General features: G+C 37.9%; 1 protein-coding gene across 6 annotated transcripts in view; it reads right to left on the reverse strand.

Annotated features, from left to right (window-relative positions):
* The window catches only part of LOC137291696 (nephrin-like), a 213,970-nt gene that overhangs the window by 4,271 nt on the left and 189,972 nt on the right, over nt 1-19,727 (reverse strand). For 2 of the 6 annotated variants that reach the window (XM_067823138.1, XM_067823158.1), the window contains exons 8-20: nt 18,663-18,827; nt 15,612-15,920; nt 14,549-14,833; nt 13,762-14,040; nt 12,116-12,234; nt 11,012-11,195; nt 6,306-6,494; nt 5,853-5,951; nt 4,250-4,417; nt 3,426-3,589; nt 2,845-2,989; nt 1,730-1,824; nt 1,118-1,292 (exon numbers count right to left, since the gene is read on the reverse strand). In XM_067823138.1, the coding sequence (XP_067679239.1) occupies nt 1,118-1,292; nt 1,730-1,824; nt 2,845-2,989; nt 3,426-3,589; nt 4,250-4,417; nt 5,853-5,951; nt 6,306-6,494; nt 11,012-11,195; nt 12,116-12,234; nt 13,762-14,040; nt 14,549-14,833; nt 15,612-15,920; nt 18,663-18,827 (2,376 nt within the window). Of the gene's footprint in view, nt 1-585; nt 624-1,117; nt 1,293-1,729; nt 1,825-2,844; nt 2,990-3,425; nt 3,590-4,249; nt 4,418-5,852; nt 5,952-6,305; nt 6,495-11,011; nt 11,196-12,115; nt 12,235-13,761; nt 14,041-14,548; nt 14,834-15,611; nt 15,921-18,662; nt 18,828-19,727 lie in introns of all 6 variants that reach the window. The other 4 variants (XM_067823166.1, XM_067823148.1, XM_067823184.1 and 1 more) reach the window with 4 other exon arrangements.

Below are 19,727 nucleotides of genomic sequence, written 5' to 3' on the forward strand. Positions count from 1 at the left end.
ATAAATGATTATTGGCTACAATCTGTCTCCTGGGGCTAGCCATGGAGATCATCAATTCATACAGACCAGCTAGTTGTACATATACACAGAGAAGGGTATCTTGCCACAAGTTAACATGAAGTTTGCTCTATACAGAAACATACATGTTACTTCAGGGATGTTAAGGAGCAGAGTGCAGACTAATTATTCCTAACTATTTCATCAGTTTATGTCAGCTTTCTGCTACAACACACAAACACCAAGTGCAGCTCTAGCTAGGTTATTTTCACTTCCATAAGAATTAACCAGACATGACATGAGACTGAGAAAAATGCTTATGCATTTATTTTTTTCAATACACAATCATTTACATATGATCTCAGTTACAGAATTATAAATTACATAGTTCTCCATTTTATATGTACATGCTCATGTCTGGTCAAGAAGGAATGGAAGTATCAAAAGTTGTTGAAAGGTCAAGGTCGAGTGTGTGATGACCTTCCTGACCTTGCAACTGATTAGTTTATTGAGAAACTGAAGTTTTATACTATTTCACCAATGTTATGGAAAGATCTGAATTGACCTCTCGACCTGACCTCTACTCACATCATGCAATCAAATATGACTCTCTGCCTCTTGGTAGTCTGAATCAACAATTAAGGTAAAACATGCATTGTAAATCACACGTCATGCAGGGTGGCAATCTGAAGCAAGTCGGTGGAAGCAACACACTTGTTGTATTGCTGTTGCCATTACAGAATGTATTACTCAGATCAACATACTTTGGATGCTCCTGTACGTCCTACTAACATGCATTAAGAAGCAACATGCATCCCTCTCCTATAAACTCTATAGCTCTATAATTATGAAACTTCACAATTCACAATTCCACAAACTATATCGATTATGTTTGATTAAACCACTCCACACTTTCACTGATTTCCTTCAACTGCATCTCTATAAATGAGAAATATTTAACTGAAATAATATCTAAACGTTGTCAGGGAATCAAACAGCCATAGATATTCTCAGATTTCAAACCTATCAGAATTTTCATAACGCTTTCAATCATAGTGGCTGAAAATCACAAGCAACATATTACGAAGATGCTGTAGACTTGCACATCGTGTGTTCTTACCCGGGGGTGAGGTGTAGCGTGGTGGCAAGTCCTGGGGACCATAGTTCCGGGCTGGCAGGGGAGGTAACTGATCAGCGGCTCCTCGGCTTGAGGTTCGGACGGGAGGGGGTGGAGGTGTTTTACCCGTTCTGCTGGGCGGACGGCTTGGTGGGCGATCACAATAATCTGTTATACTCTACCAAAAAAGTACACCCTGCATTAAAAGTCTGTCACACGTTGTGTGAATGGTAGATATATAAGCTCAGTAATAATTTCAGGGATTCAGAGGATTACAGAAACAAATTTCTGTGTTCAGGGATAAGAATGGGTATGAATGAAAACAGGAAATGAGGTGTCAAGGGCCACAGTCGCCATGCCAGATCCATGACCACTCAAATACATGGAAAAATTCTCATCCCTCATCTCACAAACAGTTTTCTGATTTTGGGGGCCATCAAATTCCTGACTTTTCCAGCTATAATTTCAACAGTCACCAATAATATTCACATTTAGGTTTCTGCATGGACCTGTGACTTGTTCATTTCACCTCTGTCAGTGATTGTATTTCACCCCAACAATATCTGCACATTCTTGATATTATTTAAAGAATACAATTCCATCCACAAGTCTCACTTTGGGTCTAGTGTCTTGTCTACTGCTCCGGCCAGATTTGTCTGGGCTATTTTCAAATGTTCCTTTCTTCCTGGGCAGAGCAACACGATAGGGATCTGTTGGAAAAAAGCTCTTCTTGTATTCAGTGCACACCAAGTCATCCATCTCAACAGCATATCATCTACAGTCTGAATACTCACACCAAATATCTGTTATGTTTTATTTACTGAACACTGACTTAGTACTAATTGAACAGTTCTGTGAGACAACAGTCAGTGATACTGACAGCTGCAACACTCCCACACCTAAACACTACAGCAATCTGTAACACTACATCCTGTGTACTGTCACTGTACAACACCATGCATAATTAACTCATAAAAGAGATATTTAACTGTGTTCAGGTCCTGCCCAAGACATGGTATAACCCATAAAGAGATATTCCACTGCATTCAGGTCCTGCACAAAACATGGTACAACTCATTAACAGATATTCCACTGCATTCAGGTCCTGCCCAAGACATGGTATAACTCATTAACAGATATTCCACTGCATTCAGGTCCTGTGTGAGATGATGTCTCTTCATTATCAATAAAATCAGCTGGATTCACATTCATCATAGCATCTGATCCAATAAAGTCATGCTCACACTATCTTCTTCCCCTTTATATGGACAAAAACAAATGTGTGCTTCCATTTATTCATTATCAGCACTGCAACGGCAGCACACAGCACTGAGTGCACCATTCAGCATTGTTCTGTGTTCTCCAAGGGGAAAGAAAACAATATTCATGAAGGGAATCAAAGGCATCATCTTTCTGAGTTTGGTTTTACTTTGGGTAGCTAAGGTGCCTTGTGGCAACTCTTATTAAGATATCAAACGCAAATATGACGAATGTGACACTGTGGCAACAGCAATCAAGGTTCTATTTCTACCAGAGCATGTCAATGATTAAGTGAGGATCTTACAACTGTCAGATAAAACAATCTCATCATCTGTCTTTGACATCTGCCATGCTCAGAAAAGGAAGATGGAGGGTGTCTAGAGGCACAGCTAGGTGAGGGTGCAACAAGGACTGTGCAAGGAAATGCTCTGGGGAGTGATGAAAAGAAGTTGCTCCAGCTTCAATTTTACCTTCTGTCCAAGGTGATTGCCTCCCTTGATCGTCCAGGATATATGTCTGTTTATGCCCCATTCGCGGGGAATCCAATTTATTTGGAGTGTATGGTCGACTTCCATAGTCTGACTGAGGCAGAAAAACTCGCTTGCAGTCATCATTCTGTAATGTAGAAACATCCACGCACATTCAAGTGTGTATACTGGTATTGACAACACTGATATCTGAAGTATTTATGTACTACATATCAGTAGAGGTAAAACTATAGTGTATCATTGATGCTGAAATAATGTATAGTTCTCAGGTTTTGCTGTTGTTGTTTCTTAAATGATGGTGTCAGTATACTTCAACAAAACTGACGAAAAAATGAACCAGACCGGACACACTAGTGTGAGACATAGTGAGCACTACCCTGCCTTACTGTGACACAAAATCAACAAAGTTACAAGATCATTGATATCTGCCATTTACCTGCTTACATTAAGAATCATTATTACATTCTTTCCACAAGAAAAAAATACATACTTCCATAACCTATCAGTTTCAATTTGATGGATGCCAAAACACTGCTTCTTCAGCATAGAAACGTTAACTTCACCTCGTAATCTTTGCTGTAATCATCTGAGAAGTCATCCATGCTCTTGTCATAGGTTCCATAGCTGCGGCCATCCTCTGAAGCAGACATGGGGTATACCCCGCCATCCCCCTTGGTGTGTCCATACAGCTCAAACGTGTTGGTGTGGCTCGTTGTGTCACTGCCATCTGCAATGCCGTGAACAACATGCTACAAGCAAATATCATCTAAAACATTTGTCTGAGTCGGCATGGAAGCTGTCAGGGTCAATGCTTGATAATCCAGAATATTGTCTGAATCAGTTAGAGAGACTTCCCTCATTTTATGAGTTGATAACTGGTTAGATTGACTGTGTTTAATTGAACTCACTAACTATATCACTTGCAATGTATCTGCCCAAATACAGTGGTGTTGGATTAATTTAACATAATATTTTAAATAGAGGTGGGTTGAATTCAAAAGCATACATCTGTTAAATATGTGGTATTTCCTTATTTTCAAAGCAGCTTGTGCCTGAATGAATTTACTCCTTTCAAAGACCGTGTTTGCTCTCTATGAGGTTTTGATAATGAGATGCTGTATTTGGTCAAAGACCACAGCAAGTGTTCACAGCTGCCCATTATTACATTCTCGTAGTTCCCAGTTCCTTGCTAACTGTATTAAAATATACTCAAAAATGTTTTTTGTATTTAGCATTTTGGTTACTATCAGTCAATCCTATGAACTGAAAAACATGTCAAGTTTTACTTTGGAAAAAGAACACTCAGCTGTGTTAACAGACCCACTCAGAAAACTGCATCTCCCAGTATGATGTTGGAAAACAGTCAACAAGCAACTCAAGTAGTCACCATTATACATACTCTCCAGCCGCTTACGTCTCCGCCTCACGAAGAACAGAATTAATCCCACGTTGAGTGTGAGGAGGAAGATCCCCACGATACACACGACGAGGATGATGATTACGGGGACTTCATCTGTCGGCAGCGTTGACGTGATATCTTCAGGAGGAGCCACATCTAATGAATGGTACATTGAGTAGAGGTCAAATCCCAGGATATCATCCAATGTGACCAAGGTACAATTTAATCACTTTAAATACAACATAAGACCTGCATATGGCAAGTTTCAGGAGCAGCTCCCAGGAGGAAGTCTCCTTTTCTTGCAATTCCAGAAATCTACTATTCATTATTTTTGCCATATTTAAAAAAGAGTGTGTCTTAGTTAAATATGCTGATGAGATTGTGCCTGGTGCAAAAGAGACTTGTTCAATCCATGAAGACATTGTATCTGACCATTACAAACACAATCTACCGTGCTGGTACATACATGTTGCACTAACTTCAGTTTCAAAAACTTCTTAAAGAAGAGAAACTTTTTTACCAGCAAGAAACTTTTAAGTAACATTGAACAAATTCAGGGATGATTTGGAAAAGTTATCGATAGTTAATCCTTCCTCGAAGAGAGTGCACTGCAGTTTCTTTTTTTCTGTCAAGTGTGGAACTTAGTCACCAATGAAAAAACTGCAGCCCCATCTCTGACAAGTTGTGTAAGTCATACAAGAGGTGTGACATTAATCTGGTGGTACTTCAGTCTTCTTGAACAACCTTCGTGCGATGTGTCAATTTTGATAAACTCTACATGGAAAGTGACAGGATTCATTCCACATATTAATTACACTAATGAGACTAGAGTGTGAATTCCCTCTCCAGCTTAGATGATCTAACAGGCTTCTGCAATTTCCTCTCCTACCTGTCACAATGACAGATTCCAGAATCCTAAAAACATGATATACTTTTGACCCTGACAAAATACTTTCATACAGGATGCTATAGTTGCAAAGTTATATCTTTTTCCTACTTGAAGCAATTGCAACGCTTACTGAAAACCTATTTTGACATGTTCACCTGTGATGGTTTCAATCTGTTTAAGTGTGTGTTTCTTATGACAGCTGAATGTTTTATGTCAGTCTGTGAGGCAAGCTCCACGGGGCACAAGTCTGTCACACTTGTCCAACCAATCAATCTCACACATACATTGCCAACACCTTCACAAAACTACAAGCTCCTCAATGAATTCAACGACAGAAGCTCAAGGCCATGTCCGTGACATATTGATTAAATGTCAGACACCAATTTCAAGCTATTTCATCATGCTTGACCTCAAAACTTAAAAAAACTAAAATGTTCCTCTATGAATCAGTATCTGCTGGAGGTGTGACACTTGGCTGTCACAGATGTTTTGGTCTGATAGGGCTTGGTTCTAAATAGTTCAGGAACGGACAACAACCTTACTCTTCATGTCACTGTTAGAAAACCTTAAATTTTTAGCTTCACCTCCCCCAGAAGACATACACAAGTTGTTACGTAAAATGACTAGATCATTTGAGGGCGTACATAAACTGGTATGTGTATATAGCCATCGCTTTACACAGCTGTAAAGCACTTTACTTACTTGATGTTTTTGCTCTGATGAAATTTTCCTGGAATTCGCTTTTCCCTTTGCTGTTGAAAGCCATTACCGTTATTTCATATTCACTTCCAAGCTTTAAACCTGTTAAACACACACATCATCATTTCACAAATAACACGTCTACAGAGATGACTACACTGTTGCTGACGATCACATTGTCTAAATACTGAGCTTTAGCTACAGACATCACACTTGAAACATGAAGTTAATTACACTTGTACAAAGAATTTCTATTTGACTGACCACCAGGAAATTAAGTTAATTGATACAGATAAACTGTTTGAGCAGATTCCAAGACTCACCTATGATTGAACACATTCACACTGACAAACTTGTCAAAGAGAAAAGAAAGAAGTAATTAGTAGATTTCCAAACTGAAACGTTTACTGTTTCTGTGGATGAGCATGATGGTGAAACAGTGATGTTTCAACGTACCTTTAATGATGAAGGTTGTAGTGCCAGGGACGGTTATGTCAATATACACAAATCCCCTCTCTCCTTTTAAGCGATACCTCACTTGGAAGTTCTGAATGAGCCCTCCATCAAAGCCTGGCTTCCAGGAGATGGTGATGGTGTTGTGGGTAGCGTTGACAAACTGGATGTCATATGGGGGATCAGGTTTACCTGAAACACGTTCAACACAGAAAGTCAAACATGGGATGCAGCAGTGTCGAAGAACAGCTTCCCATGTCAAGGTATGGACTTACAAATGGGCAAGACATACAACACAGACAGCCAAACATGGGATGCGGCAGTGTTGAAGAACAGCTTCCCATGTCAAGGTATGGACTTACAAATGGGCAGGACATACAACACACAGAGTCAAACATGGGATGCAGCATTGTTGAAGAGCACCTTTCTGTTGGTCATAGAATATTTCCATGTTGTTTTATACACAGAACAATTGTGTGTTAACTTGTTACCTCATGTTGTTTTCTACAACGTAACCGGTATATTTAAAATGATAATATAGTTTGATGACAGAACATTAAACTGCTTTTTTTCTTTATATTTAAGAATTGCACGAAAATATATAAACCATGATAAAATATCATTATGGTCAAACCTTGCAGACTTATTCTGGTAGCGAGCTTTCATTGCATAACTATGTACAGAAATACCCATATATTAATGAACAAGGAAAAGTGCTATCCTGTAAATATTTGTGTGTTATGAAATATTCTATTTTGTTATATTTGTGCCAGATGTGTTGTCCACATTAAGATAAACGTATAATGGTTTATCTATGATAGGGTGTGATCTAAATGGTTAATACCAGTTAGTCAGTGTCCTGTCTGAACAGTGTGAAATTCTGACAGAAAAACAAATTATTTTTGTAATTTGAATTGAAATTACTGAGATGTACTAGTCAACATGCAAATGTTGTCTTTCTCACACACTGCAAAAAAAGATAAAACAAGTCATAATATAAATGAAATACATGTAGTACAATTTTCTCAGAAATGTTATTTACATTTGAAGAAAAGGCCAGCACTGTGAATAATGGTGCAACATTAGTCAAAATATATCTACACAGACAGAAGGATATAAGAGTCTAAGTACTACTCTACATGTCAGGTAAGGCCTTCCATATTACAAAATCTTTACCACTATATTATGTTCTTTCTCTTGTACGATTTCATCATTTCTTGTGACATGTGACACTACCACTACCTTGTTACAAGACTAATGTGCTGAGCATCACTGACACACAAGTGACACCTGTCACTAAATGTCACATGACTGGTCACATAATTAGGTTTTGTTTTGGTAACTTGTAAACTACAAACACTCATCAAAATTTAGTGTCCTTATCCACATCAAAGTAGTTCAATGACATTGAGTTACAATGACCAAGTTCTTGTTACTGTGTTATAACAGTTGCCTTTACTGTCCCTTGTCAACAGTTTTTTAAAATGTCTGTATCTATCATGAATTTATACTTATGCTTAGTCATGATATGGCTGCAATACTGCCACAATGACTAAAAACTTTAATTCACTCTCTACAATGACCTTGTGTTAAGCACGGCAGATTTAGGACCCCGTGTTCTTTTCACGTAATCACTTAAAATTCATTTTCATCATTTATGGCAAGTCTTTTCTTAAAACAAAATTCTAATCAATATGAAAATAATTAAAATTTAAAAATTAAAGCAGAACATACATGCTGATCCCCACTAACTACATATGTATCATATTTCATGACATTTTGAACAAAACTGAATAAAGGCCACAAATACCTTCCCTTTCACATAAAAATTAGGGTAAAAGTGTTCCAAGTGGAGGAAAAAGAAATTGAAGAAAACAAGATCAAGTGCATAACCAATAACCAATCAATACCCTTCACTCCTTACCATCAACAAAATGTCTTAACACAACCTGTCACCAGAGTCTGGCTGAAACATCTACCTACCCAATGCTTGCACCTGGAACACTGAAGAAAGTATTCTGTGAACAACTTCACACAACTGTCAGTGTGTATCCTAACCAGGAAAAACAAGAAATACATGTCCAGAGCAATCAACTACAGACTAATCAAATCATCATGACAGCTGTTGAAATTCCTAAAGTGCCAAATATGTACATTGACCCAACTCATGTGTTTTCGTATCTATTTTGGAATACTTGTAAGTAGGGAAATAGCACTTGTTAGACTAGATCAATGCTTATCAAATAAAGCAGTCTCTTGGTGAGAACAATATTGCAATTCAAAGAAGCCTCTGTGTTATTTCTGACACATTAGAACTCTCATACTAAAAGATGGAGACAGCTCACATAAAGGACTCTTGAGTACACCGAGAAGGAATCAGACCTTCTAATGATATGCTGATCAATATCATATAACTCACTATTCTTACAAGACTTGTTGGCAAATCGTTTAGTCATCACTTGACATTGATAAACTGAAGCAAAACATAACTAGACAGGCACTTCATTCATTGAAAACTTTCCATTTACTCCTGGGAGGTGATAAGAAAACTATCATTCTTAATGACATCTGCCCTACTGGGATGAAGTGGCAAATTTCCTTAAGAGGAAATTACAATTCATAATTTTAACAAGTTTTGATAGACATTCAAAGAGTAACAAAAATGATTTCAACAAAAATTTGTGCTGACATTTTGAATTACTCAAACACATAACCTGCATGTGCAAAGTAACAGAATTTGTTGATGCAATGCTCTTGCCTTCACAGGAAACAGTTGCCAAACCTGCCACAAAGACAGTACAATGATGTACAACCCTCAAATGACTGCAGCTGTACAAAGACGTACAACCCAAACATGATAGCAGCTGTACAGAGATGTACAACCGACATATGACTGTAGCTGTACAATCATGTACAACCCACACGTAAGCAACTGTAGAAAGATGCACAACCCAAACATGACTGCAGCTGTACAAAGACATGTAACCCACACATAATGGCAGCTGCACAAAGATGTACAACCCACACATAATGGCAGCTGAACAAAGATGTAAAACCCACACATAATGGCAGCTGTATAAAGAAGTACAACCCACACATAATGGCAGCTGAACAAAGATGTACAACCCACACATAATGGCAGCTGCACAAAGATGTACAACCCAGACATAATGGCAGCTGTACAAAGACGTACAACCCAGACATAATGTCAGATGTACAAAGACGTACAACCAACACATAATGGCAGATGTAAAAAGTTGTACAGCAAGCAGCTACTCAAGTGCTAAGTTCTATGTCGTGGTATTGAATCTGGGCATAGAAATGCATTCTTTATACAATCATAACAATGTACAAAACCAACGATCATCCTTGTGCTGAATAATCACATGAAATCAGTCTCAGTTTCATATCTCCAAAATGGATAAGGCCAAAGAAATATTCACATTCATAAAGGCAATTTGGAACAGACAGCATTAATATCTATCCTGATTGATATGGTGGGTTTTTCCACAAGAATGAGAAGGAATTGCTGTATTGAATGATATGAACACTTTTATTATACCCAGATGAAAAAAGCTGGTGAAATAATTACAAAAATTGATCTATTTATCTGGGGTTATGGAACATAGTTTCACGCAGCTTGATCTCCTAGCAGCATCGATGTCACTCCGTTCAATCTCAATGTGATGTCAAGTGCTCCCCAAACTATGGTTCAACTTTATAAATAGCTACCTGAAAGTTTTTATCCAAAAAATCCTTTGCAATTCCATAGCAAGTCAGCATGGTCAAATCCAACAAGTCAAATTCAATTAGAGGAGACACAAAATAGGCATGGAAAGAAGCTTAACATGATAAAAATCTGCAGTGAAAAGTTAATTTTGCAATTTGTGGTAACAAAAACTGTTCATTCCGTTACAGATAATCTGCAGCTGTACACTCCATATATGGATAACCAACAGCATGATGCTTATTTAACAACAACAATACTAAAATGTGAATATATAACTGAAATCCTTTTCTGTTTCTCACATCTGACCTTCAGCCTTTAACTCACATGTTTTCAACTGAGTGAGAAAACACAGACATAACAAATTTTGAATAAATTTCAGCAAATGCAGAACAGTGACGTCCTACTATACGATGATTCACTCAAACCACAAACCACTGGTGAAAAAACAGCAACCATTGCTCCTAGACTCTTCTGTAACACCTACTGACAAGCCCATTCCTCCGTATATGCAGATGGGTACACTCGGTACAGCTTGTGGAAAGTCACACAAGTAAGGAGAACAGAAAACAACCACATTCAAAGCACAGGGTAAACCAGTATCATTACATGAATGTATTTATGACTACCAGTTACCAGTTTATGTGAAACTTAACTCACTAAACTATTTACTGCTAGTACTGTGTGATGCTGCACTCTCCCATAAACAATGGAAGTGATAGTGTTAAACTGCAATTCCAACTTCATTCCCAACCTTGTCTGCATCATCCTTACTCATGATGGAAACAACACCAAGGAGTTGATTTCAGGTCAATATTTAAAAAAAAAAAAAGCGCCCATTTTACATCTATTATACTTATGGCTACAAGTTATCTTTTTCGATTTTGTATTGGAAATAAAAAAACAGCCTAACCTTAATCTCTAACACTAGTGTATTTCAGCTTGTATAAGTCTGGAGAGTTTGAAATAATTCAAAACATACTTGTTCCATCCAATACGATGTCAATGGAGTCGGTGCCCTTGGCATTGGTGGCCTTACACATGTAGCGTCCATAGTCGCCCTTGGCCACTGCCTTCACCTGGAGAGTGTTGGTGTAGTCGACGTCACCTGACTTGGACGTTGACACAGAGTACTTGGACTTGGATGTGTCAATAGTTTGACCATTCTGAAATCAAGTAGTTGTAAAGAAGACCTACACACAAGTTTGCTGTAATAAACTTGTCACAGAACTTACAGAAACAACTTTTAACAAAAAGAGTTGTAGCTAATTTCTAATGCATGAATCATGGTTGGCAAAGCTGGATCAAATTACCTTAAAAACACTTACCATGGTATTAATACAAATAATATTTTATTACAAATATTATCACTAATAGATCAATCTAAAGATTACTTGAATCATGTGCCCACCGTTACACATTCCAGTAATGGCAACATCCAGGTCTACAGTGCCTTGCCAAAAGTCATCATTAGTAAATTTTCCATAGACTTACAGAATAATTAATTGTTACTAGCATAATTTTCATAAATTGTGGAGAAGCCAATATTTTGATATTTTGCAAACATGTTGGAAATCATATCTTCATCTATGTGTACATAATTTTCTTCCATCTTTCTGTTGGTTAATTATTGAATGTCACCTGATGAAGCACCACAGGTTCAACTTCAAATCTATCTCATAGACAGCCATGTTAAACTTCATTAGTCCGTCTAATATATGTTGTTTAAATAGTTGCAGTTTTCATAATAATCATTAGAAAACTGAATGGAAATTGTGTGTATGTAGCTGAGATGATTTTCCAGCTGGTAGATAAACATTGAAAGCAATTCATTAGAACTAAATTTTTGAAAATCATTGGTGCAAGTAACAAAACATACAAGTAATTTCACTAATGATGACTCACTTTTGATGCTGGCCCGGCACTGTATATTTGAAATCAGCATCAGTCAGTTGCATTCAAGTAACAATTTCTACTAAAATATTTTTATATGAAGAACTACTTGAAATAAAATTCCCAGTCTTGAACAGTATTGCCAAAATTGTCTGTGAGTGTGATATATGTGTGATGCTATGATGTCCAGTACCTTGAACCAGGTGAATGTGATGGTAGGTGCCCCTGATGCCTTGCAGAATAGCTTCCCTGTGGACTTCTCCTCACTGGCAGCCTTAGAGTACTCAGGGGACTTATCTATCACTGGTGCATCTGGAATAAACACACAGACATCATACACTTCTCCCACAGCAGGCAAACATTTCTGCACAGGGATTCTAAACCATATCCAAACCTGTCTCTCTGTCAATTTCCAGTTCAATTTGAAACATATTCTGAAATGTATTGAATCATAAAATGGTAGAGCTCTCCATGTGTTTCTGATGAATCATTTTGTCAACAAAACTGACTATCTTTGTCAGCCAGCTGCCATTTATGTGTTCAGCCTGAAGATATTTTCTGAATCTGAAAGACCATTTCTAATGTTGTCAAAGTGGAAGAGTTCAACACTGAATTTGGGTAGTGTGTTAAATAGTCCCTAAAAATTTGGGCTTGAGTTTCTCCCATCATGACTGTACAAGAGAGTGTAATGTTGAAGTCAGCAACATATCAGCTGCATCACAGAAGTTGATGCACACAGCCATCCCATGACACTGTTCTCATGATCTATGGACCTCTTGTATCACACTCCATGCCATTTCTCAGGTATTGTCATATTTTTGTGCGCAGTGTGCATTTAAGCATAAATGCTGCTGTATGTTTTGTGCCCAGTTAGCAACTATGTCTGACTGCCTCAGGTGAATGAACAAGAAGTAACAAACGATGTACATGAAAAAGTATAACTTGCGTCCCAAAAAATGATAAACTTCCAATTGTATTTCTTGCTAAGTTAGGCACTGGTTTACATGCAGAGATTAAAACAGCCATGCGCATGTTAGTCCACTGCTGAATGCATAGTTGGAATGGAACAGAATCACATATCCCCATATGCGGTCTTGTCTCCTGTATGGTGCATTTCAAACTATCAATAGCGGTAATCTGATGATAAATGCTGTGGCTACAACACTGGGTAAACAGACAGGATATGGTTAGACAGTATGCGCTGTTTGCATGGTGTAGTGGTTAGAGTGTCTGTGTTGGATATTCAGTACAGATCTGTTAGTATCCTATTACGAATGAAGTCAAGGACTTTGATTGTGAGGAAAGTATTTTTCAACAATGAGAATCAATTAAATTACCTTGTGGTTAAAAAGAAAATCAACAGTATAGTGAAAGGTCCTAAAAAAGATGAATGTAGTAAGGTGTGGACACGGCTAACTAGTGGCTGAATGTGACCAGTGTCCAGTAAGTGACAACAAATCCATTTAATTTCAAACATTTTACAAATATTTCAAATCCAGTAAATCATGGAAGCAACAATGTAAAACGACTCCATAGGCTAGTCCTTATCAGACTCTACAAGTTGATGAGAACTAAGCTGGTCTTAGGCTAATGAGGTTCAAGGTTTTGGGGAGACAATATGTTAAGTGTATGTGGTGAGTGGACATTGTTAGGTATATTCCAGTCATGTCACAGCAGCCTGTGGTCCAGAGTGGGACACAGACCATGATGATTCCAAAAGTGCTCGACTTCTGAACTACCATTTATGACCAGTCTGTAGACCCATTCTGACCCATAATACCCTAGGTGATATACAGAATAATACAAAAGCCATGTTGTGTCTGACTGGCTTGTACTCACACTTGACAATCAGTTTAGCCTTTTTGGTAGCAGCTTTGCCAATCTTGTTGTCTGCAGTACACACAAAATCACCCGTATCTGTACGGGACAATTCATGGACGGTCAAATGTGCTTTTCCTTTCTCATATGTCTGCCTTGTCTTGGACATGTCATAGTTGGCACGGGACCAGGTGACCATGTTTGGGGTGATAGGGTTGGCATCGCCAATACACTCAAAGAATGCCACGCCCCCCTCATCCTCCATGACTTTCCCGGAGATCTTCTTTATCGTGGCTGGATCTGAAGTTACAAGAAACACTCTCACCAAGGCATTGCATCTCAAGCTAGTATAAGGTAACTGTGACATACTCAACAGTCCTGAAAGCACATGTTGAGTGACTCAGACAGTGAGATGTCAATCTAATGATTGTATAGTAAACATCAAAGCACATGTAAAACATCCTCAACTGCAACACTTCATCAGGTTGAGCATCCAGACCTGAGAGAGATTACTGCACTCCACTGTATCGTGCTCGGACACATTAATAGATAAGGTCACCAGGCATCATGTCATGTATGTTCTATTACCAGGTATCACTTTGGTCACTGTCCCACTCAGGGACATTGTCAGGAAGAGACAGGTGAAGCTTGTACTTCAGAATATCTCGGTATTCTGAATTAACAACACTGCCTGTAGTTACAATGATGCACACATTACTACCAAATGGATCCTACCAATCTACACAGAACTTTGCATGTACTTTATTCTAGGACAAGAAACACTGTCATGTGCCTATGTTCTACATACATCTGACTTCAATGGAGAAGTTGTGGGTTGTGAAGCCTTCAGCATTAGAAGCCTTTATGGTGAAGTCCCCTCTATCTCCTCGGCGGATTTTGGTGATTTTGAGGATGCCCTTGGTCAGCTGGAAGCGTGGGATATCACTTGGCAAGGACAGTTGTACGTTCCCCCGGTACAGCTTATATGTGACCTCTGCGGGGTTAGAGTATGTGGAGAAGTTCAGTGACACACTGTTTCCTTCTATCAGATCCACCTTCTCCGGGACACCTGTACTGTTAAACTCCGGTGCAACTGAAACAAGGCCAATGCAGATAACAACTTGAGTAGGTGAATTACTATCGATTACTTGAGCTGGGGCCAGACAATCCAGTGATCAACAGCATGAGCATCGATCTGCACAAATGGAAACCAACGACATGTGTCAACAAAGTCACCAAGCAATACCATACGATCATGTTACTCGCCTCTTACAACAAGCATGTGTTACTGAAGATCAATATTCTCACCCAGACGTTCACACGTCTATAGACTTGACATAAAGACAACTCTGAACCATGTCATAAACAAGTTAGTTTCTGTCACAAAATGAACAATGATTAGAAGCATCTGTTGATATTTCTCATTTCTGAAGAAATGTGTGTTTTTAAAATTTATGCAGTCCTGATAATTCTCTTCATCAGCTTATGTAAAACGATATCCAACTTCACTTTATATAAATACAAACAGTGCCATACCACTGTACAGTTTCAACACTCTCATATTTCTCATGTAAACTTAGAATTTTGGATGCAATGATTTAAAGCAGAGTACAAACATATTCTGAAATAGGATCTTCCCCACAACATGTGAAACAGACATCAATTTAAAAATGAATGTTGGCATGTATTTTCATAATAAATCCGTCATCAGTCTCATGAGACGAGATAATGAGACAAATAAAATTCTAAAAACATTTATCTTCCAGCTGGATTTTGATGTCAAAATAATACATATCCATACTGTCGATTCCAATCACAGATTAATCTGTAACACTTTGGTAACAGGACCATGCACAGCATCATCTACTTACACAACACATTAAGAGTAAGAGCATCAGTGACAGCCTGCCCAAATATTCTGTTTGTTGCCTGGCAACCAAAATAAGCATTGTGATCTGCTGATGTTGGCAAAAACTCGAGGACATTTGTGGTAGATTTGCCATCATTCTCCGCCTCCACCTCGCCTCTGTCGATGCCCTGGACCCGACGTCGGTCTGCACCCTTGATCCAGGTGATATCTGCTGCTGGGTTGGAAGAGGCAGACACGCATGTGATGTTCATTAACTGTCCTGCTTTAGGTTTAGCTGGCCATGTTTTGATACTAACTGATGCTGGGGGGACTGAAAGTAAAGAAAAAAATAATAAACAATTATAAACAGGTCATGTTGTTATGGCAACAGATCAAAAATAAGGCATGACTTCAACTTCCAATATTGTCCGTCAGCACGTCTGTCAGCTACTTCTCTTTCCTTACTGCATGGAAATTATTCATGTTCAGTCTCACTCTGACAGAAAGAAAAATGCATACGACATAAGAAAGCTGGCTAGTTATGCCATGACAAACAACCTGAATACAAATACACTTTCTGCAGAAAATACTCATTATTATCAAATAGTAACAGAAACACTTGAAATAGCGTAATCTCTTAAAAATATATATCTTAGAGACATTAATTTAGCATTGATCATAAAAAACATTGACCAAAGTAAATTATCTAAAATATTATGCTGTCTTAATCATTAACTGGTTTAAGAATCCCCAACCCTAACTCAGGAAGGTTGAGAAAGGTTGCTTCTCATTTCACAGGCCTTTTTCATTACTGCTTCGTCTCCTCAATACACCAACTATGCATCACACAGTTTCCATGTATGTCACTACACAACATATGTGAGTCACAATGACTAAAAATAAACTGCTCCTATCAATTATGTCACTAAATTATTATATATTCACAATCCTACTGACCAAATTGAAATTGGTTTCTTTTCTCTACAAACTTAAAGTTTTATAAGAATAAACTCTGCAAATCAACAAATCAACAAATCCTTACATGTTGACTGATGTCAACTTTTACATTATGATTTTTAAATCAATGTACAAACTAAGCATGCAATTTCTAAGTTTTCCTTGAACCTACAACTCCACAGAATCCCATATGATCTGTATATTGCTTTGGGAAACTTACGTATACCAACATAATAGATTTCAAGTTTCAACTGAAGTGTAGTCTAGAGTCATATTTCAGACTTAACACAGGCATTATGGTAATCTGATTACTTTTAGACAACGTCAGTTCTGCTAAGAACAGCCCCACCATAGCATTCTTCATCATAATGTTTATCTCTCAAATTTCACTAGACGAGATATTTTGGCATAATCCTTTCTATGATCTGTGTCTCCCTGTGCGTCTACATCAATGGTATTTGGCGGCAGCAGCAGCAGCAGTATCCACACACATCAGTACAACAAAAGCTTCCATGTAGTCACTATAAATCCCATACAGACACTTGCAGGATGTCTATACAACCCATTTCAGCAAGCATATCAATGTGAGTTCCTAATCAACATTAAAACATCAGTTATCTCTACTAATAATTCTAAGAATACCACCTGAATTACAGCATTGCCATAAATCCTGTATCAATCACACAATCACACTAAAAGTAAACCTTCAGATTTTCAGCAGAAGTCAACTATCCATCACAAGTTGCCCACTTAGAGTACTTTGCAGAGATGCCAACCTTGTAACAGAGGAGTGATGCCATGCTAAAAGCCTCTCTCCTACCCAGAGTTCCATGCAGTGAGCCAGCATAGTACATGTACCTCTGCCACAGGCCAGAAGATGTGACGATTCCTCACATCTAATACAGTCCATTCAATATAATGTACACAATTTCTGAACTCTTTTAATTTTAATGAATCTGCACATCTAATTAAACATCAGCGTTAAAATGGTTTAGTTTCACTGAGAAAATATCCTTAAATCTGTAACACTATTTCAATTTGCATAGCGATCCTTTGTTTACATGAATTGTAAGGCTCCACCCGCTGTCATCAAAGCCTCATGAGAGCAAACAATGCAGCTGGTTTGAAATATAAATATGTTTTGTCATAAACCTTACTGATGCAGTTGAAGAAGAATATTTATGTAACAGTGTAAAACAGTACGAAAACCACGCCGAATTGCTTGCATTATGCCAGCCTCAGCCTATTTATGAATATGGTCTTTGTTTATAAACAAAAAGAAAAGTCCAGTGATGTGATATGCAAATTAGCCTGTGGCAGTGATGTTATGCTTAGTCATCACTGCACTGAGTGTGGCTAAAAGCAATTCCTGAGCCTTGAAGGTGCGAGTTGGGGGTGTGTATGGGTGGGGCTCAAAGCCCTTTGGACAGTGGTGGACTGAAGGGGCTTCTCCTATATAAGTCTTTTGATTTAGGCTGGAAATATGCAATTTCTGGGCATACTTAAACAAATAATACTTAACTCAAATGAACATATTTATACATTCTAAATTTATAAACTTATTTGTATTTTCTAAAAAGTTTTTTATGGAAAAATAGAAGAGGGGATTTTGTATTTGAAACCTGGAGTAACTCTTCAAAATTGTAGTGCTTGTCATGTCTGTAGTAGCCATCAGCCCCAAGGACCTGTTGAGGCAGGAGAGTCTACTTCTTTCCTGTACGGCTGATACTTTAACCAAGATATGACCAAACATAGTTACTTGTCTGTTTATTGAGCATGTGTTTATGTAAGTATTTGATGTCTGAATTCTTCAGTAAACTACAACATGTTCAATCAAATATTGTAAGTTTAGTGAGTTTAGTTTTATGCCGGACTCCTCAATATTCCAGCTATATGGTGGTGTAATTATACGGCATTGAGGGATATTATCACAATGAATCCATCATCACGATACTTCACAACAAGTACAGTAATTATTATCAACGACCTAATTTAAAGCATTTGGACCTTTCAAACAAGCATTAAGGTCTGGTATCACCTTGTCTATAGGACATTTCCTAGATGTTTTACCCAAACAAACAGCCATGCAATGTTGATAGACAAAAACACGACTTACACAGGACTGTGAGATTGACGTAGGTTTTCAAGGGAGATGTGGTTGCTTCGTTCTGTGCCGTACATTTGTACGTAGCTCCATTATCGCTGGGTGTTGCAACCACCTTTATCACAGCTTGGGCTAAGTTACCACGCTTTGTGTTCTCAGAAGAAATTTTCCTCGATCCTGAAATAGTGCCAAATGTCAAATATTGTTAAAACAATATCAAGGGTTTAGCATTGTCACTGATCACAGACTTGTTATCTTAGTCACTTCTATTCTTTGACATCATCTACAGTTCGGTTTATAAATGACACAACATTGTAAGCAAAACATCTTATCATCTTCAGAATTCAAGTTTCACACAATACTTCTTCCAAACAAACACTTTAAACTGACACATGGTAGTAAATCTGTCTACTTCAAACCATATTTCTCATCATGTTTCATGTAAAGGCACAAGCCAGGAAGCATCACCAAAACTTGAAATATTAAATTTTTAAATGATGCCTTAGATGGGACAAATATTTGAAATGTTTCAGTCATCTTCAACTGACAACAATGGAATATTAAATGAAAATACCACTAAATCCCAAATGCTGAGCAGATTTTAATTAAGATTTGTCAAGGTTTCAGCTGATTACAAAACTGTTGGGAATGCCATTTTCTACTGCTCCTTCACATTTAAAATTGGCAAGAATATCTGCCATGATTTTTACATCTTTATATGTCTCTGCAGATGGTCACTGTGTAATGTACAATGAGTAATGCTGAAATAAAACTCTCATGAAAATGAAATATGGCGAAAAATGAACACTGACAGCTTGTCTGAAATTTTCATCAAAAACATTTATCCTACAAGTGTATTGATTTGATGGCAACTAATTCTCCATGTAGGCCTGAGACTGTGTTCATTTGAGATTATTTGTTCTCTGATATTATCTTCACTTTCAAAGTACATGCCCTGCGTTAACTTGAAACACAAGTGTATTTGAGTAGACAAAGATTTGAATGTCCTGTAAAGACTGTCAACTCCTCTGAATTGCCTTGTCCTATGAAGCTTTCAAGTGCCAGGTACCCTACCTA

The sequence above is a fragment of the Haliotis asinina genome, chromosome 1, assembly GCF_037392515.1.
Source record: "Haliotis asinina isolate JCU_RB_2024 chromosome 1, JCU_Hal_asi_v2, whole genome shotgun sequence".
Classification (NCBI taxonomy): Eukaryota; Metazoa; Mollusca; class Gastropoda; order Lepetellida; family Haliotidae; genus Haliotis; species Haliotis asinina.